A 16,916-nucleotide genomic window follows, 5' to 3' on the forward strand; every position below is an offset into this window, starting at 1 on the left:
ATACCTTTGCATATGCTAATATGAAGCTGCATTTTTGAAAGTTTCCATCAAGCAGATGATGCATGCGCAGTGATGGCTTCCACATAGATATCGTCGAGCGAATGTGACCCTGTAGATGTCTTTTTTTCTCTTTTCTAATTTCTGTTGACCGTGAAATCATACTTGACATCGTTCTGCTGGTTGCTAAAGTTTCAAGCATTTCCTTTCATTTGCATTCCATCGTGTTCAATCACAATTCTCTTTCATGGTGGTCTGGCCTTCCGAAAGTGAAAGTTGGTATATGTAAACACTTTTTGAAAATATATGTCAATGTTTTACGTCAGGGTTCTTTAAGTCATCACGTGACCTTTGAAGGAAAATTCCGTTTGGAAAAAATCACAAATGCATAGCGTTAGTCACAAAAGTACATAGTTGATGTTGCATCTTACTCAGATTCTTTTTAAGGAGTATCTCACTCCTGGAAGATATGTGTCTTTGAAGCGACATAATATCTCCTGAGACATCATAATAAATCAGGGGGTAATGATTTACAGGGATTGTAGGGCAATCATCAGCCAAGCATCTGTTGCCGCGGATCCGCAACACCATTGCACTCTCTCACTGCATAATTCGTTCAGCGCTGTGCCCTGATATTCTGGTTTGCGGATTTTCCAGTGTCCAAACTGAATCAAGGGAGCGAGTATTTTTTCACTCAACCTAATCTCTCAGGCTCTCTAAAATGAATCTACTGTAGCAAATAGGAAATTGCATCAAATTTGTTGGGAATCGCTAACTTTTCTTATTGTCACTATTGTTTGAAAAGAGGAAATATTTGTTTCTTTAATCTGCCTTTCTTGCAAGGCCCCTTAAAGTCTATTGAACCAAGAGTCGATTATATAATTATAGTTAGGTAGACGGCCGTCCGTAGAATACCCAGCCACAAGCGACTTTGATTTGATCCGTTTTAGATGTTGACGCTTTCCTACGCACAACCTCGATTAACGATCGTCAGCAAATGAGTTATTTTCGAATCTAGCATATGACATTTTTCAAGAAAAGCAAACGAATTCGGATAACGTGATAACACATCTGATTGACGAAAACGCAGTTCTGTGTTCGCTGAAAACAGCGTATATCGTCGTTGATTTCTTAACATTGTTTTCAGGGGGCGCCCAAAGCGAAGCGTCGTGCCTCAGCTGCTACTGGTGTCTCTGCAACTTCACCTTTGACCAGTTTCAAGGGACCCCTTTGGACGATTGCCAGGATTCGTCATGCTCTCTGCACGTGTGAACTGGGTACGTGTTGGCAATTCAAAATCGCGTCACAGAGTGCGACTACTTCAAGTCAATTACACTTGAAATCGGTAGATAAATTGTTGTGATGTCTCTCGAAAATGGTCACTACCTGGCAAATATGACGCTTAGTCACAAAAGCAAAGCGTACAATACTGTCAGAAAAATATCACAAAAGTATAATCGTGCTTCGTCGTCCGTTGTTTTGTCGGGCTGAGCGATAAGCAGCACTGATGTACTTTGTTATTTCTTTGCGTTCTTTTCTTTATAATGTCGCATTGAAAAGTACAACATTTTACCATTAGACGATCAGTCATGTTATGTTATATCAGTCATGTTATGTTATATATGTGTGTCAGCCGAACTCGTGCTATACGCACTAAAGGTATGTGTGTCTTTCTCGCACTTCCAGAAATGGCATGTTTCCTAGGAAACCAAAAACTTTCATGTTAGACGCAGCTGGACCGATTTCCCCTCAGAAATCCGATTGAATGTAAATACTCATCTAAAAGTCTTTTGAACCCGAAGGGCTAACGAGGTATAATAAGTATACAACTTCCCGTTTCAACACAGGAGTTTGAATGTTTAAATCTCAGCATACGAACTGAATAACAAAGTCCCACTAGCCTTCGTAAAATATTATATCAAAGGGATTAGAACTCACAACGTACGGCCCCTAATCACTTGCAGTCACCTAGCGAAGACGTCAAAGTCAAAACCATTCGGTTTTCTAGCAATTACACTCATATTACGAGGTTACTTTCAAATATAACCAAAGTACCATCCACATAAATATGTAGGAAGGACGGGGCGTGGGATGTGTAGATGTTGCGTTTGACAAGCGACAAATCACAATTTGTCATATCTGTTTGCTAAAAAGAGATTTACTGAAGGACGCTTTGATAGGCACGATCCGTGGGTATATGAGCAGACCCCTTCGAGCATTTTTCAAACTCGATGTAAACAAACTTGTTTAATATTTGAATGGTACGCTGCTCCTGTGATGGTATTTCCAGCGTCCTTGATTTGCATATGAATGAAGCAAAGCGACCGGTTGGTCTATTCAGTGCGATCGAGATTTAAAATCAGTAACGTCTCTCCTGAAATATCAGAAGCGTCCATAACAAGACGACGTCAACTTTAGCTGGGACTTGGCCGTCAGCCAAAGTTCCGAGTATTGCCACTATATTGTCCACAAGTGTCTGCCTGCAATGACGAATAACAAGGTGAACTTGACTCTGTGGCTGATCATGGTGAATGGTAAGTTTGCAGGTCAAATGCTGTACGAGGAGCATTGCGAATGCATTGTGTGTGTCTTTGCATTTTGTCGACGCGGAGCAAAACAAACTACGTGCGAGCAACCAGTGGGCACACGGCGTGCGCGTGCCTGGCATCAATTATGGGGCTTAAGCGACGATCGCCGCTCAGTGAGCCAGGATGTATGAGCATGCGAGTGAGTGAGTCAGGGATGCATTTCAGCATCGCAGATTCCACAGACAGGCCGCAACGGTTTTGGAGTTGTTAAATTGCATAGAATACGCCAGCCTCTTTAGAATTCTATCAGCCTATTTATCGATTGGAATTAACTATAGGAAAAAGTTGCGAGACTGAAGCGAGAAAGTGATGCTTTCTCGCAATCGTAGAGAATCTCTTATTATTCTCACCGCTCTCAGTGAAAATCATTTAGTGCTCTCTGGTGAGCAGTGAGAAATGCACTCTTTGGTGAGAATCAAGTATGATAACAGACTCTCACCAGTGTGAATGGACATTCTCATCAAGCACAGTGAGAATGGTTTTTTTCACGGTGGGAATGTATCATACTCATCATTCATTGGTGAGAGTCGACCAGACTCACCGTGGCACTGGTGAGAATCAGCCAGACTTGTTGTACATCGGTGAGATGAGAATCAATCTGAGTAATTGTCACCAATGAATAATGAGTCGAGTCACCAATGAACGGTGAGTCTGGTTGATTTTCACTGCTGAAATTATCATTTTGACTCGGCTTGGTAAGAATTTCCAGTCTCATCGGTGAGAAACTATTGCCATCCTTGATTCTCACCAAGCAATGCATTTCTCACTGCTCACCAGTGAGAATTCAAAATGTCTCACTGACAGCAGTGAGAATAACAAGAGATTCTCACTAATTGCGAGAAAGCGTCACTCGCTCCAGTCTCGCAATTTTTTTCTTAGAGTGTATGTCTAGTCTACATCGCAGAAAAGCTTCAAGTGCCCATGGAAGAAAGCAGCAACATCATAGTGTGTGCGAAGCCACTCACTATTTTCATGTGACGTCAGACATGTTTATATTTGGCATTTAAATCATATCCAGTGAAAGCATCGTCTGTTTGCTACTTTCTATGGTAAAATCTGAGAAAAGTTTTGATTTTAAGGTTTTTTTTTTAAAGTTTAATTCCTGCGACGCTACAACGGTCAATCAATCACTTTAAAGTAAACAATGAATATTTGAGTTATCTGTTTACCTATACTCTCCGTGAAAACGGGAAGTCCGTTGCAGATTACGGTAGCGCGATAACATACAAAGGCACTGCCGTAACTGTTAATTTACTATATCGCCAAAGAATGAGAAAAGGTCACCAAGTAAAGAGTTGTGCCGTACTGCGCAGGTCGTTCATGCGTATTTTTGAGAACCAGTTTTATCCTTTTAAGAGCAGTACGATCCTATGCCATTATGTGAGGGTCGTTTCAGTTCACGACCACCCCAGTCGTAGTGCTAGTGGAACGGCTTTGTTACCGCTTTGCCTATTATCGCATGAACTTCCATCCACGCGGTAAACCTGCCGACAGTCGATAACAGTCCCGAGCAACACAAGGTATATGGAAGTACGCGCAAACCGTTTAGAATGTCAATAATTGTGAGGGACATCTGAAAGCACAGTGACGCTTGTTTGCTCCTTTTCAGCTCTGCGCCTACGCGTCCCCTAGACGTTTGCGCAGGCGCAGAGTGGAACTGGAGCAAGCGAGCGACAGTGTCTGAAAACTTTTTTTTTCTTTGCACAGTCGCCCGTGGTTAGCGACATCGGAAGGCCCCATTACAGTTATCATTTATCCTGGTTGATATTTGAAATCTGATTCCCTATGTACTTTGTGCAAATGAAAAAAAAAAACTCCCTCGCTTCTACTGTCTCTGCTCAAACCAATGGAAGTATTGCAAGTGAGAAAAATGGCAAAATACAAGTACTTAATTGTTGATATGGATCTCGGACTGTGTTGGCATAAGGTGTAAAGTGTCTTTTTCTTTATTGATCGTTAGAGCAACTCGGTGTGAAAAATTTCCGTACCCTCTAGGCATAGACGGTAGAAAAGAGCCTCCTACTGTGTTATCGCACCATCAATGTTTACGGTCGGCAAACATTGCCTACTGTGTACTGAAAATATTTCAGGGTCATTCGTTTACTTCCCTATTTCGCCTCCACTCCAGTCACGTGACCACGCAATACGAGTTGACAAAAAGAGCTGAACAATTCCTCGAATTAAAAGTTGCCTATCATCGATTTGAATAATTGGAAACAAAGTCGGCATCACCTTTCCTATCAAACGAAATCTTCATTCCTTCATTTACCTTGTTTTGTACATTAAAGAACTGCAAACATGTATTGTGCACTCTCCATGATTCGCATTTAAATGCCTCGACTAAAAGAGGAACTGAAACAAGCCATGCCTTGGCACTTTGCCAGTTTGCTTCATTGTAACAGCATTACACATCAGCTGATGTTTCGGTCCAGGGATTGACCGGTGTTGGCTTAATGTAATCACGCTGTCGACCTGATCAACTTTGAACCGGGAATTGAGGTGTCATGGCATGACGGAACGGTAGATTAACAAACTCACAATGCGAAATCAAAAACGTCAACAAAGTTTGCGGCTCAGCTGTCACGGTAGCATTAACACGGTTTGCGGCAATGCTGTAACGATCGACTCGAAAGAACGAAAAAGTTTGCATTTTCTCGATATACTAAACCAACATGTAAATAATAAGGGTACAGGTGATACAGTTAGAGAAGCAACTGAAGTTAGACTATTTCTGTTCCCTTCATCATACTTTATTTTCGTCCAGTGAATTGGTAAATGAACAACACCTATATTGAAATGCCTGATGATGAATGGCATATTGTATTACATACGTAAAGAAGCGTCTCAAGATGTCACATTCACATTTGCATATTGATTTCATATTGACCTTCTGCTGAACAAAATACTACATTAACACTTCAGAAAGCTTGCAGTTCCCGCATGTAATACAGTTCTCGGCTACTTAAGGTAATGTGCGCCTCGAAAGTGAAAGACTTAGACTTTTGCTCAAATCTTCCTCAAGAAATCTTTAACAGTTTACTTTCAAAATCAAGAATAAAAGTCGGGAGCCACCTTGCAAAGTTTGCCACTAGAGAAACAAAACACCCCAGATTTACCGATATTTGAGATTCAAAACGGCTGACATCCCTGTGTTAATTCTATGGTAACTCTACGGAGAAAAATATAATTTTTTATTTTCAAGAAAAATAAAACGGTAAAAGTTTTTCTCGTTTAAAGGGCTTCCAAATGAGCCCCAAGAAGTGGCAGATCAGGAAGGAATTTGATAACGTTTGAGAGTCCAAATATCTGTCGCCGAAACTCAATCCTGCTTGAATACGAAGAAGTCATTGAATGTTTCTAATCGTATGTTTTCTGTCAACCAGGTATCCTAACCTCGGCCAGTGTTTCCAGTGATACATCTAATGTGGAAGTGGTGACAGTTCAAGCTGGGGGAGATGCAACTCTGTCATGTCCTTCTTCTCAGCCCGACGTAGAATTCCAGAGTAAATCAGCCAAATGGGACTTGAAGAAAGAGGGCAAAGATTGGTTCACGTTAATGTCTTCCTCTGGGGATGGCGTGTCAATCAGCGATAAAGACCGTTATGACGTCACCACTGCGGACTATTCACTTACGATACATAATGTGACGCTGTCTGATGAAGGCCGTTACAAATGTAACGTGCATTACAAGTTGACAAACCCGACCAACGGGGAAGGATATCTGACAGTCCCGAAAACTGTCCAACTTAATGTCATAAGTAAGTAAAAATTGCTTTGTCCCTGTAGTAGATCTATTTTGAGGTGATGATTGTAAATCGGGCTGACCTTTGAGTCCAAACATTGAGGGCGTTCAAAATATTGCTATGTGATTGATATCAGCATAGCAAGACTTAAACTTTGGCAAAATGAAAAGTGTATGAAATAGCTAATGATGTGAAAGATATTGCTCGGTATCACGAGTGAAACTTGAAGTTTGGCGAGCTGAATATGAATCTTGAAATTGTCTGTAGTGAATATAATTTTTTAGCCGATTCAATCATTACAAACACCGTCTATGCCTTCCAATCATCTGTGTTTGGCAAAAATGCGTTAGGTCAATTGTACTTGCATTTCTAGTAGCAATTCTACATTGTAAATAGTAAGACAACACAGCTTCATTAATTTCAGAATTTCCAATTGACATAGATGACATTCTATGCCAATCATATCGCCCTGGCTTCCATACAAAATTTTTGAAGGTTGACCTGATAAATATGCCGTGGTGAAAGACGTCAAAGCCTTAGTTTCAATGGTTGTAGGTCACGGCTTGTGCCCGTCTTTTGGATATAACATACCTTTGATGTAACTTCCCGCTCTCCATGTCGGTAGTTCACCTTTAAATGATTTCACTCCACATGTTTTTGTATAAGTCTGCACCATTCTGCTCGTTGCAGTGACATCAGTCGCATTGATGTTATCAATTTTTACTCTGCTCCGCCTTGCCAGGTCCCATAGACGACCTTCATGTGTACTCTAAAAGTGGCGATGATGCGAAGTACAAGACCATAGTGTGCGAGGCGACCAACGGCAAACCCCCACCGTCACTTTACTGGAAGATCAACGGATTGGTTCACGACAACAGCAATGGAATTCAGCAATACTTCGACAAAGGACAGGGGAGAACCACAACGCGCAGCGAATTAACTTTGTTTTACAATTGCGACAGGGAGAGCATTGTTGTGGGTTGCATAGCAAAGCAAAATGGATCCAACTTCCCGGAGCGGTCGAATTCTACGGAGGTTTCGAAACCCGATGGTGTCAAGGCACAGACAGGTATGTATATGTCTTTACCAAGTCAACTTTAATGTTTGCTATGCACGAGTGAGTCAAATATGTGAGTGACAAGCATGTTATTAAAAAGTGAATGAGAATACTACCTCCAAGTGAACAATTCCACTGCACATGATTTGCTATGTTGACTTTACATTTTTGTTGAAGTAAATAATGACTTGATCTGTAAAACTGTAATTTGACAACCGATTCGCATCGGATTTTTATGTGATTTTTATGTTTTCGATAGCAGTCCTTTCTCAGATATTCAACATACAAAACGTTGAGTTATGGTGAAAACCATAGAAACCATAGAAACTGAAAGCATTGGCCATAATGAGATTTAGCTGTGTTGCTATATCAGCGCTGTTTTCTTTGTATGCATCAGAACGTCTAACGTCGACCACAACAAATTTTTAAACGTCTTTGAATTGTTAAAATTGATGATTTTATACTTCTGTTCCCGTTGCAGACACACTACCGGTGACGTCACATCCCGTGACAACTCTCCGGTCGTCTTCCGATGATTATCCACAGATTTTTCACGGGACAGGCAAGACACAGATCGCCGTAACGGCGATCTGTGTAACAAGTTTGGTTATCGTCATTTTAGTACTCATCGGCGTTATGTGTTGGAGACGCAGAGTTCAAAGACGAGTAAGTGACTTTCGATCGATTTTACTAAGAAATGAAAGAGAAGTACCGCTCAACTCTTTTCCTATCACAAGGACGTGTTTTTCAGTGTCTGGCCCAAGCATAAAACTTGTCCATACTGCAGCATCGAAGTCTCGATAATAATCACGTGACAATTTTTGTAAAAGTCAGTATCATGCTAATCATATAGTTCATTTAAAATTATTATTCTGTGGCTTCGAAATTTGCTGTGTGCGTTCCATTGGTTGTTTTGATATTTGTTCGCTCTAAATAATAACATACTACCAAAGTTTGACTATGCTGAGAAAAGATTCAAAAGTTCAACATAACTTCAGGTTTTGCAAAACATTGAAGAATGAGATTGAATGCATTTGATAAAGAAAACAAATCATGTCTACATCAATTGATTATGAGTCTAGTTTAATTTACACTAGTTTACTGTGTCACTGCAGGCTATGGAAGATTACAAGGATATCGAAAACCAGCCTTGTTTGAACCAAGACAAAGGAGAGGCCGCTCCTAATGTGTGTATCAACAACAATAACCGGGCAACCGGAGACAGAAAACTCTGTCAAGCTATGGTACAAAAGAAGGCAGATGACACCACAACACTGCTTGAATCTCCCACTTCCATTATTGCTAGCCCTGAGAGTGGTTCCGATGTTACTTCCGACCAAACTGAAGCAACCATGGGTGGGTACAAGTATCGTTCCCGGCGCTCAAGAGACTCAGGCTACGTGGAACACATCAGTAGTTCGACAGAACTCAGCTCATCTGAAGAGAGCAATATTCTGGAAGAAATGCCCACGCATGAAGACGACACGACATCGACAACATCAACTGTGTCCAGTGGTACCACGTCCAGCGAAGACTCGCTGAGCGATCGCCCTCTAGAATCTGGCTATTCGCATGCTGAACGGGGTTGTGAAGTGTCACGCGCTGACATCGAAATGGGTGAACTTCTCGGTGAAGGGCGTTTCGGTAAAGTCTTCAAAGGTCGAGCTACACTTCCCGGCAAGAGTGAACACAGTGAGGTGGCAGTTAAACAACTCCCAGGTAAGATTGTTCAAACCACGTGCCACTGTTTGCGGGACTGCCCCTTTTACATCCTGATGACCCTAAGCCTGTTTACAGATCAACGTACGTTTTGACCTAGTTCACCTTTTCTCTTGTTTTCCATTTGAATTTAACTTGTTTCGTTAGTTAAATACTCTTCCATGGCAGTAATGGCTTGATTTTATACTCTGTTGATATGCCAAACACCAAAATGATCGATTGTCCATATTCTCTTTCGTACGTCTGCATTTCATTAATTTACTGTCAATCATTCATTGTAACAATTTGGCATTTTAGTTCATTACCAAGAAATTTGTCATTAGCTACGATACCGGTTATTGTGAACTATTGTAGAATGAATTGAATTTAAATCTTATTTTGCCTAGAATTCAATTTAGCTCATCTAGTTGATATAGAAATATCTCATTTATCATTGTTCAAACCACGTGCCACTGTTTGAGGGACTGCCCCTTGTGCTTGACATTAATAATCACTGTTAATACAAATAATAGAGTGACTTAAAGGCACTCTTGGCGGTCCCTGGGATCGCCTTTGTTCTAGTTTGTAAAAGGATTATGGGGATGTGATAGCCTTTTGTTTTCCATTGAAATTGTAATCTTATGGGTAAATTTTCGATGAGACAATCTTGTGCCAACACATGCCTTTAACTCTTTCAAAGAGTACTAGTGCGGTGATCTTCCGGCATAACCTTGTATATGTTCTTCTTCTAGCTTGCAGTAGTGCCGAGGAGTATAAAGACTTGATACGTGAACTGGATGTTATGAAGAAACTCAAACCACATCCAAGAGTAGTGCGGCTGCTAGCGAGTTGTACATTACCCAGGGAAGGTAAGATATATTTTCCGTCAATCACAGAAAGAATCGAATTTTAAAATAGGAGGCTGAAGAATACACAATGTATGCCAGCAGTCAGTCATTTGTTAATATTTGTGAGTAATACTTGGTATATGTGTCACCGAGTCTAGACAGTTGAGTTGGCGGACCAAGAAAGACAAGTTAGTTATTGGACATAAAAGAAAAAAACAAAATATTGATTGTTATTCGTCCGCAACAAACACAGAAAGTTTAATAGCCTTGTTAGAAAGTGCACAGCGCAAAGCCAAGTACAGCCAGAGAAATGTATCTGTTGAAGTTTAAAGCAAGAATTTATATTTTGTGTATTTTCAGATCCAATCTACGTCATCGTAGAGTATGTATCAAACGGATCACTGAAGAATTATCTGCAAAAGAACAGTTCAGTCAACTCTACGTATACGTCCATGACAAACGCTGAACAGGAGACAACGTTGACAAACAAGGATCTGGTTAAATTCGCACTTCAAGTGGCCGAGGGAATGGATTATCTTCATCGGAATAATGTAAGTAGGCATGGCAAAGAGAAGTGAGCAAAGTTGTTGACTATCATTAAGTATATAAAATAAAAGTAAACGAATTATAAAATTGTTAACATGACCATGACATCTCAGTTGTTCAACTTCTTTTGTACATCTAAGCATTTCCTACTCTGCATAAAATCAAGACATTTACACCCGATCAGTTAATAAAAGGGCATTTAATACGTCATAAAATATCAACCTTGAGCAATTCACGTGTATGAACGGTTTAAAAATAGCGATTTCATTTGACAATCTGTCTTAAATGGACAGTCGCACGTTGTTTCTCGTTAGATTTCTACTTTTTAACGCTAAATGTAATAACATACTATAAAATATATCTCTGTGTATTGGCATATATTTCGCTCCTCAAAGAGGGCGCTATGTCTCTTAATCTGTATATTCTATATTACCAACATGGATTATTTCCTGGCGAGGATCAGTTACAGAGCTTATACGGATATTCGTTTCCTCTTCAGTGCATACATCGTGATTTGGCAGCAAGAAATATACTGGTGACCAGCGACATAAATTGTAAGATCTCTGACTTTGGTCTTGCTCGAAACATTGGACCCAATCAAGAGTATGTGACGAGAGCACAGGTGAGATTGTTTTGCTTTGACTTCTAGTAATTCCTTTGGTCACGCCACATTTTTAGTCTTTATATCTTGACATGTTCACCCTGAACTTGAGTGCACAGTGACTCTGTCACAAAGATATGATTTTGTACAATCTTCACCGGATCAAAACAATGCAATTTTGGTAGACAATGCATCATTCTCCACGAAATAATACCCCTCCACTATGACTCCCTAATTTTACAACTTTTTCTCTTACTCATAATTTGCTTATCTGCCTTGTCCTTATCTGCCTTGATATACCCTAATCATGGCTAGTTTTCTCGATGGCTATTTAATATATACCTATACCATCCACATACCCTATATCAGTCATGATTTTAGTGTTCAACATTCTGCCGGTACGATTATTTCTGTCGTTGTTGCTTGTGTAGTACAAGTATAGTACTCAATACACGTGTTTAACTTTATATTTGTCAGGGACCGCTTCCACTTCGTTGGGAGGCACCGGAGTCGCTAACATCAAACGTGTACAACTTTAAGTCTGATGTCTGGTCTTATGGAATCTTACTGTGGGAAATCGTCACATTTGGCAAAAGGCCATATCCAGACTTGGATAGCTGTGAAGATGTTCGAAGAAAAGTGAAAAAGGGCTGCACTATGGCTGTACCAGAACACTGCCACAAAGGACTGTGAGTATATAATCATACAGAGTCAATCTTAAAGTTACGTTTTTATACAGTATGCATATGTCGTGATGTATATATGTCGTGACTCCATACATCAGTGATTCAAATCATAAAAATTCGATAAGTGTTATATCTTAAAGATAATGACCACACTGCCACCCAAAACTCCCTTCAGTGACTGGACAACGTTCATTCTGATGACACCATACACATATTGCTTTATTAATACAGGCGAGCTGTAATGCAAAAATGCTGGCAGAGGGATGCTCAGAAAAGACCTTCTTTTGACAAAATTGTCTCTCAATTGGAAACGTGAAACAGGTAAGTTCAAACTGAAATTCATCTACACGTGAATTTTGTGTTACCATAGTTACATGTTCATCAATTTATAATGATTACCCATATCAAAAACAAAAAAGACCATCACAACAGCAATATCAGCAACATTAATAAATTCGTCAAATTGCAGTGACAAAACAATTTATGGTGATATCGATAGCAATCATTATGATAACAATAATTATTGACGTTGGTTTTGCATTCATTGTAGCTGCTGTTACATTTGATTGCGTCTTAATTACGTATATTATATAATAAATCGTTTCCAGACTTAGTTGAAAGTAGCACGCATAACCAGAAATAAGACAGGGAAATATTTTGATTAAACCATCAGCAAATTGTAGTTTACAACTGCCACTACATCATTATATGTCCAGTAGAAATATAATGTATATGTGATGTAATACGCATCGGTTAACATTGAACGAAATAGTTTAACCTTTTTGTATATTTTTTATTACAGGTGTACATGTTCGTCTCAGTTTCATATTGAGCATCCGGGTCAGATACGTTTTCGGAACAACCCCATCCTGTGTCAAACTCGGCAATCTTCGGGGAAACACTCCTTTCAAAGGACACTGCCACGAGTTCAATGGACACTGCCACGAGTTCAATGGACACTGCCAAGAAAGTTGTTTTCATATTGAAACGACTCTGTATTATATAATTGTTTGGATTATTTTCGAGTGTGCTATATGTGCTACATTAATTGCCTTAACTTTCCAGGTACATTCATATCATTATTCAGAAACTTATACCGTAAATAGTAATGTAAAATATCATGATATCTATTTTATTTGTGCCTTTGTAAAAATATGACTTTTCAACGTGTATTGCGGTTTTTGTTCACGATTCTCTGGCGAAGACTGCTAGCATCAAATTGCCACATCCTAGTAATGCATTGGCAACACAAAACAACCTGGGATTCATTTATCTGTTGATTGTAAGCGATACCTTGAAATCTTGCAATACCGATTTCATTGTTAAGAAGTTGTCATCCCAGATCTGTATTGTAAAGTCCTAGGTTCTCCAAATAATCAGATATGTGTTAATCTTATAAAGTGTAAATCTGTTTATTATTTAAACTTTTTTATATAAGCTCAGGAGCTTAAGTTACACTGCCGATTTCTTTTCTGTAGAACAGAGATTATCTCACTGCCAAAGTAGCTGTACATTGTCTCTTCACGTCAACGCTGCAGATAACCTGAGAAAAGTTGAAGTGAATTCAGTGTTATGACGTGTGTGCCCTATTGAAAATATCAGTGCATAGAAAGAACAGCGCCACCATATCGTTTTATTAAGTTCCTCACTTTACGATGAGAGCTGTATCAAACTGCCATCTTTAGCATATTTCTATCGTCAAATTTATTGATAATCATACCATACATGCTTGCATCAATTTTATACAGTCCTAGAAAATTCGGTTGAATGTTTACCATAGTTTATCATGAAGGGTCGCCATAAAATCCTATGAAATGCTGAATCAGTGGTGACTGAAATATAATGAAATTACGAATTTTACTTTGTAAAAATAAATTGTAAATGTAATGTATAAACAAGATATTTCTCTATTAAATAAACCATTTGAACATTTTTAGAACAATACCCTTTGTTCTCGACTTATCATTGTCCATCCAGTCGATTCTCCTCTGTTTATATCTTGTTTGTCTTTGTTGATCGTTTGTTGATGACCATCCCAAAACACCCCCTCTCGCCTCATCTCTCATACAGGCAAGTTGCATTAATGGTATTTATCTGTCGATTTCAAACAATTTGCAATTTAATCGACGTCATTTTCCTTCTCTCAAATATCGCTATAATATTGTTCCTGATGGTTGTGAACAGGTGTTCTCCTATCAAAGATTGGTGTCAAATTTCACGTTGCCTCAGTGATAATCGCACCCTTGACAGTGGAATAAGGAGAAAATCCGTGCTCGAGAGTTTATTATCAAGGACTCAGACAACGGGAAGTAAATTACCATTATAGCCAAAGATAAAGAAGATTAAGTACTCCACACTCTAGCTATCACGTGACTCTAGACAGATTTCGTATGGCCTCAAGTATCAAAGAACAGGGGTCGCCCCCACATTTATACACGTTACCTGGTAGACACTGGTATTTTAACTAGGTCACAGTGTCATACTGTAGCGATTGACCATTTAAATATGTAACAATTTTTCAAGGACGGAATGTTGTTCGCTCTCGTTCTCGCCTATACGATACTTTTTGTCCATCTGCTCACGTGTTAAGTCCGGTTTCTGTCATTTTTCTGCTCTTTGCCTTAAAGAGGATAAGTTGACCCAGAGTCTACCTGCTATGTGATGAGAAAAAAAAAACGTCTAAAAGATCTGCGTATATCTAAGGTCGTTTTGGTTGGCCTTTCATGAACAGAACTGTTCTAAAATGGTGTATGGCACTAATATCCTATTATTCACTGGCAGACTTTACTGAGACAGTATTTCACAACTTGATTAAGATGTCAATTTTGGAGACTTTGGGTTTGGGGGTGGGGAGGGCACAACCAGTCTATAAAGAAGACAGTACACCTTAGTTTTGGCGTTAAAGTTTTGCAAAAAAAGTGTTTCATAAAATGAATCGATGTGTCACACTCATAATTTTCTTATATATCATTGAATACGTCAAGTGCTAAATTCTCTCCCGGGGCAGATGTAGACAGGCTCCGTTTCAAGGCGGACATACAAGCACATACGTTTTCCGTCCACTCTCACAACGAGCAATAGTGCCTGTTTACCTGTAGCTCGCTGAAGTAAATGATCTCTGATTGTGACATATTCCGGGGCGATAGAATGGTATGCAGGAATGACAGAGGCCAAAACCTTGCGTCTAGCTTAGCCTCGTGTCATCCAGGCCACAAAGTCGTTACTATAACCTCGGAGCATTTACCAACAAACTATGCAAATATTGGATAACTCATTAAGCTATAAAGCTAGCTGCAGACATGTCTTGTATACACGTGTTTAGGTACAAAGCGTGATATATAGCATGAACTCTAGGCGGATGCTATGTGGAGCGGATTTTAAATCGACTCGGAGTCGCACAACCGCCTTCAAAGAGGGTTATAAACTATATCAACATTTGTATTTATGATGTGAAAGTTGATTTTCCGTAGTTTTCGCACGAAAACGGAGAGAGGAAATCAAATACTGCGCCATCGTCGTCGGACGGTACTGTTAAAGCCAGCACCCAGAACCGAGCATTGTGTACTCGAGGATGCATCGCATACGCACTCGTGATTATGGCACAGTGTAAGCGGCTCAAACGACAAAATGTCAAAACGCTACATGGTCTGATAAGGCAGGCCTAAGGGAGCCGTCATTATTTACGGCCTTGGGGAAGGAGGAATTTCATCGGAAACTCAGAAATTTCGAGTTACCCCTCCGACCAACCATGATAAATTTGAGTAACCCACCTTCTCTAACTCACATATTTTTACTGACCACCCCTCACTAAGAAAAGTTAAATGTCAATACACGTATTTGCAAAATTTACAAATATACAACAATAGTAAATACTTTTCAAATCCTGGTGTACCCTGCTAGATTATCACCGGTTATCTCATGATGGTTGAAATAGGTGAAACCAACAAAATAAAATTTAAAGTGACAACAAAATGTTTAAAAGCTCACTCTATAGCGATTATCCAACTATATAGTATTATGTAATTTGGATGGGTAATATGACAGGGTTTTCACTAGCTGACAGGGCAGAATTTGAAAGTACAGGGGGGAACAAGCGAGAGGCTTAGGGAAGTGTCAGAGGGGTCTCCCTTATATTGCGTGGAAAATTTTGCGAAATTGATGTGTGAAATGATGCAGTCTGGTGCAATCTGACAGGTCTTTTCAAGTTGTTTCTACAAGTAAAACTATTAGAACACCTTAAGGGGGAGAGCACGAAAGGGGGTGTCCCTCCTCTCGCATCGAAAATTTTTCTAATGTGTGAAATGGTGCACACTGAGAGTATGAGAGTAAACCCCTTCTTTCTCTCTACATTTTGAGCAACCCGCCTAGTAGCTTTGAATTTTTTGAGTGAGCCCCCTCGTATTCCTCTGACCCCAAGGCAGTAAATAATGACGGCTCCCTAAAGAGTTTTAATCAAAGTTTGGTTGAAGTATTCCAGAATGCAAAGGTAAATTGCAGCCCACAATCGACTTTTGAATACAAATGGCGCACTCGATGCAATGCGTTTGATGATACCGACTTTAGTAGGATTTGATGATTTGTGAAATCATCATCAGTCTACTTAATACTCAGAGCAATGCCCTCGTTTAACTGTAACTTATTAAAACATTGACCAGGGACTATCAATACTCATATAATATAAAATAAACAAAACAAACGATGGATACTCGACATTCAGACTGGATTGTTTGTGTTTTAAGACCAAAAGGTCCCAACAAGATCGTAGGAAACTGTCATTATCAAAAGTTATTATATACAACTGACTTCAATGGTGTTACAGCAAGAGTAAACGTATATGGCACAAATGCAATTTTAGGTTAAGAACGACGGATTCCATAGCGTCTTACGCATACGCGCATGCAAACTCTTACACCGGAAGTAGGTTGTTGGTTCATTTGGTCTTATTCAGCATCAATTGACCTTGCTGCAGTTTTATGTGGACAGTCCAGTTAAGTATCTATTTGTGGGGGCCTTATTGACCTTTGGCTCAATCAATAGAATGGCCCCACTTCATAGCTCTGCCTGCCATACAGTCACGCCAGGGGAAAAATCAGGATATGTTTAAAATTAGCATAATATGACACCCTGTTTTTATTCAGTAAATAACAAGTGT

At 39.6% G+C, this 16,916-nt stretch overlaps 2 protein-coding genes across 2 annotated transcripts; both read left to right on the forward strand.

Moving 5' to 3' along the window:
• Window positions 1-2,378: 2,378 nt before the first annotated feature.
• Window positions 2,379-13,708, forward strand: LOC139126487 (tyrosine kinase receptor Cad96Ca-like). The gene is made up of 10 exons (XM_070692543.1): window positions 2,379-2,531; window positions 5,969-6,343; window positions 7,071-8,051; window positions 8,501-9,104; window positions 9,836-9,952; window positions 10,292-10,482; window positions 10,977-11,099; window positions 11,556-11,767; window positions 11,996-12,085; window positions 12,567-13,708. Exons 3-9 carry the CDS (start codon window positions 8,022-8,024, stop codon window positions 12,078-12,080), a joined length of 1,362 nt encoding a protein of 453 aa, XP_070548644.1. The 5' UTR covers window positions 2,379-2,531; window positions 5,969-6,343; window positions 7,071-8,021; the 3' UTR covers window positions 12,081-12,085; window positions 12,567-13,708.
• Window positions 2,483-7,429, forward strand: LOC139126399 (cytotoxic and regulatory T-cell molecule-like). Its single transcript, XM_070692463.1, has 3 exons — window positions 2,483-2,531; window positions 5,969-6,343; window positions 7,071-7,429. The coding sequence occupies exons 1-3, from the start codon at window positions 2,483-2,485 to the stop codon at window positions 7,427-7,429; spliced, it is 783 nt and encodes a 260-aa protein (XP_070548564.1).
• Window positions 13,709-16,916: the final 3,208 nt, after the last annotated feature.

The sequence above is a fragment of the Ptychodera flava genome (genome assembly GCF_041260155.1).
Source record: "Ptychodera flava strain L36383 chromosome 3 unlocalized genomic scaffold, AS_Pfla_20210202 Scaffold_27__1_contigs__length_13241970_pilon, whole genome shotgun sequence".
NCBI classification, from domain to species: domain Eukaryota; kingdom Metazoa; phylum Hemichordata; class Enteropneusta; family Ptychoderidae; genus Ptychodera; species Ptychodera flava.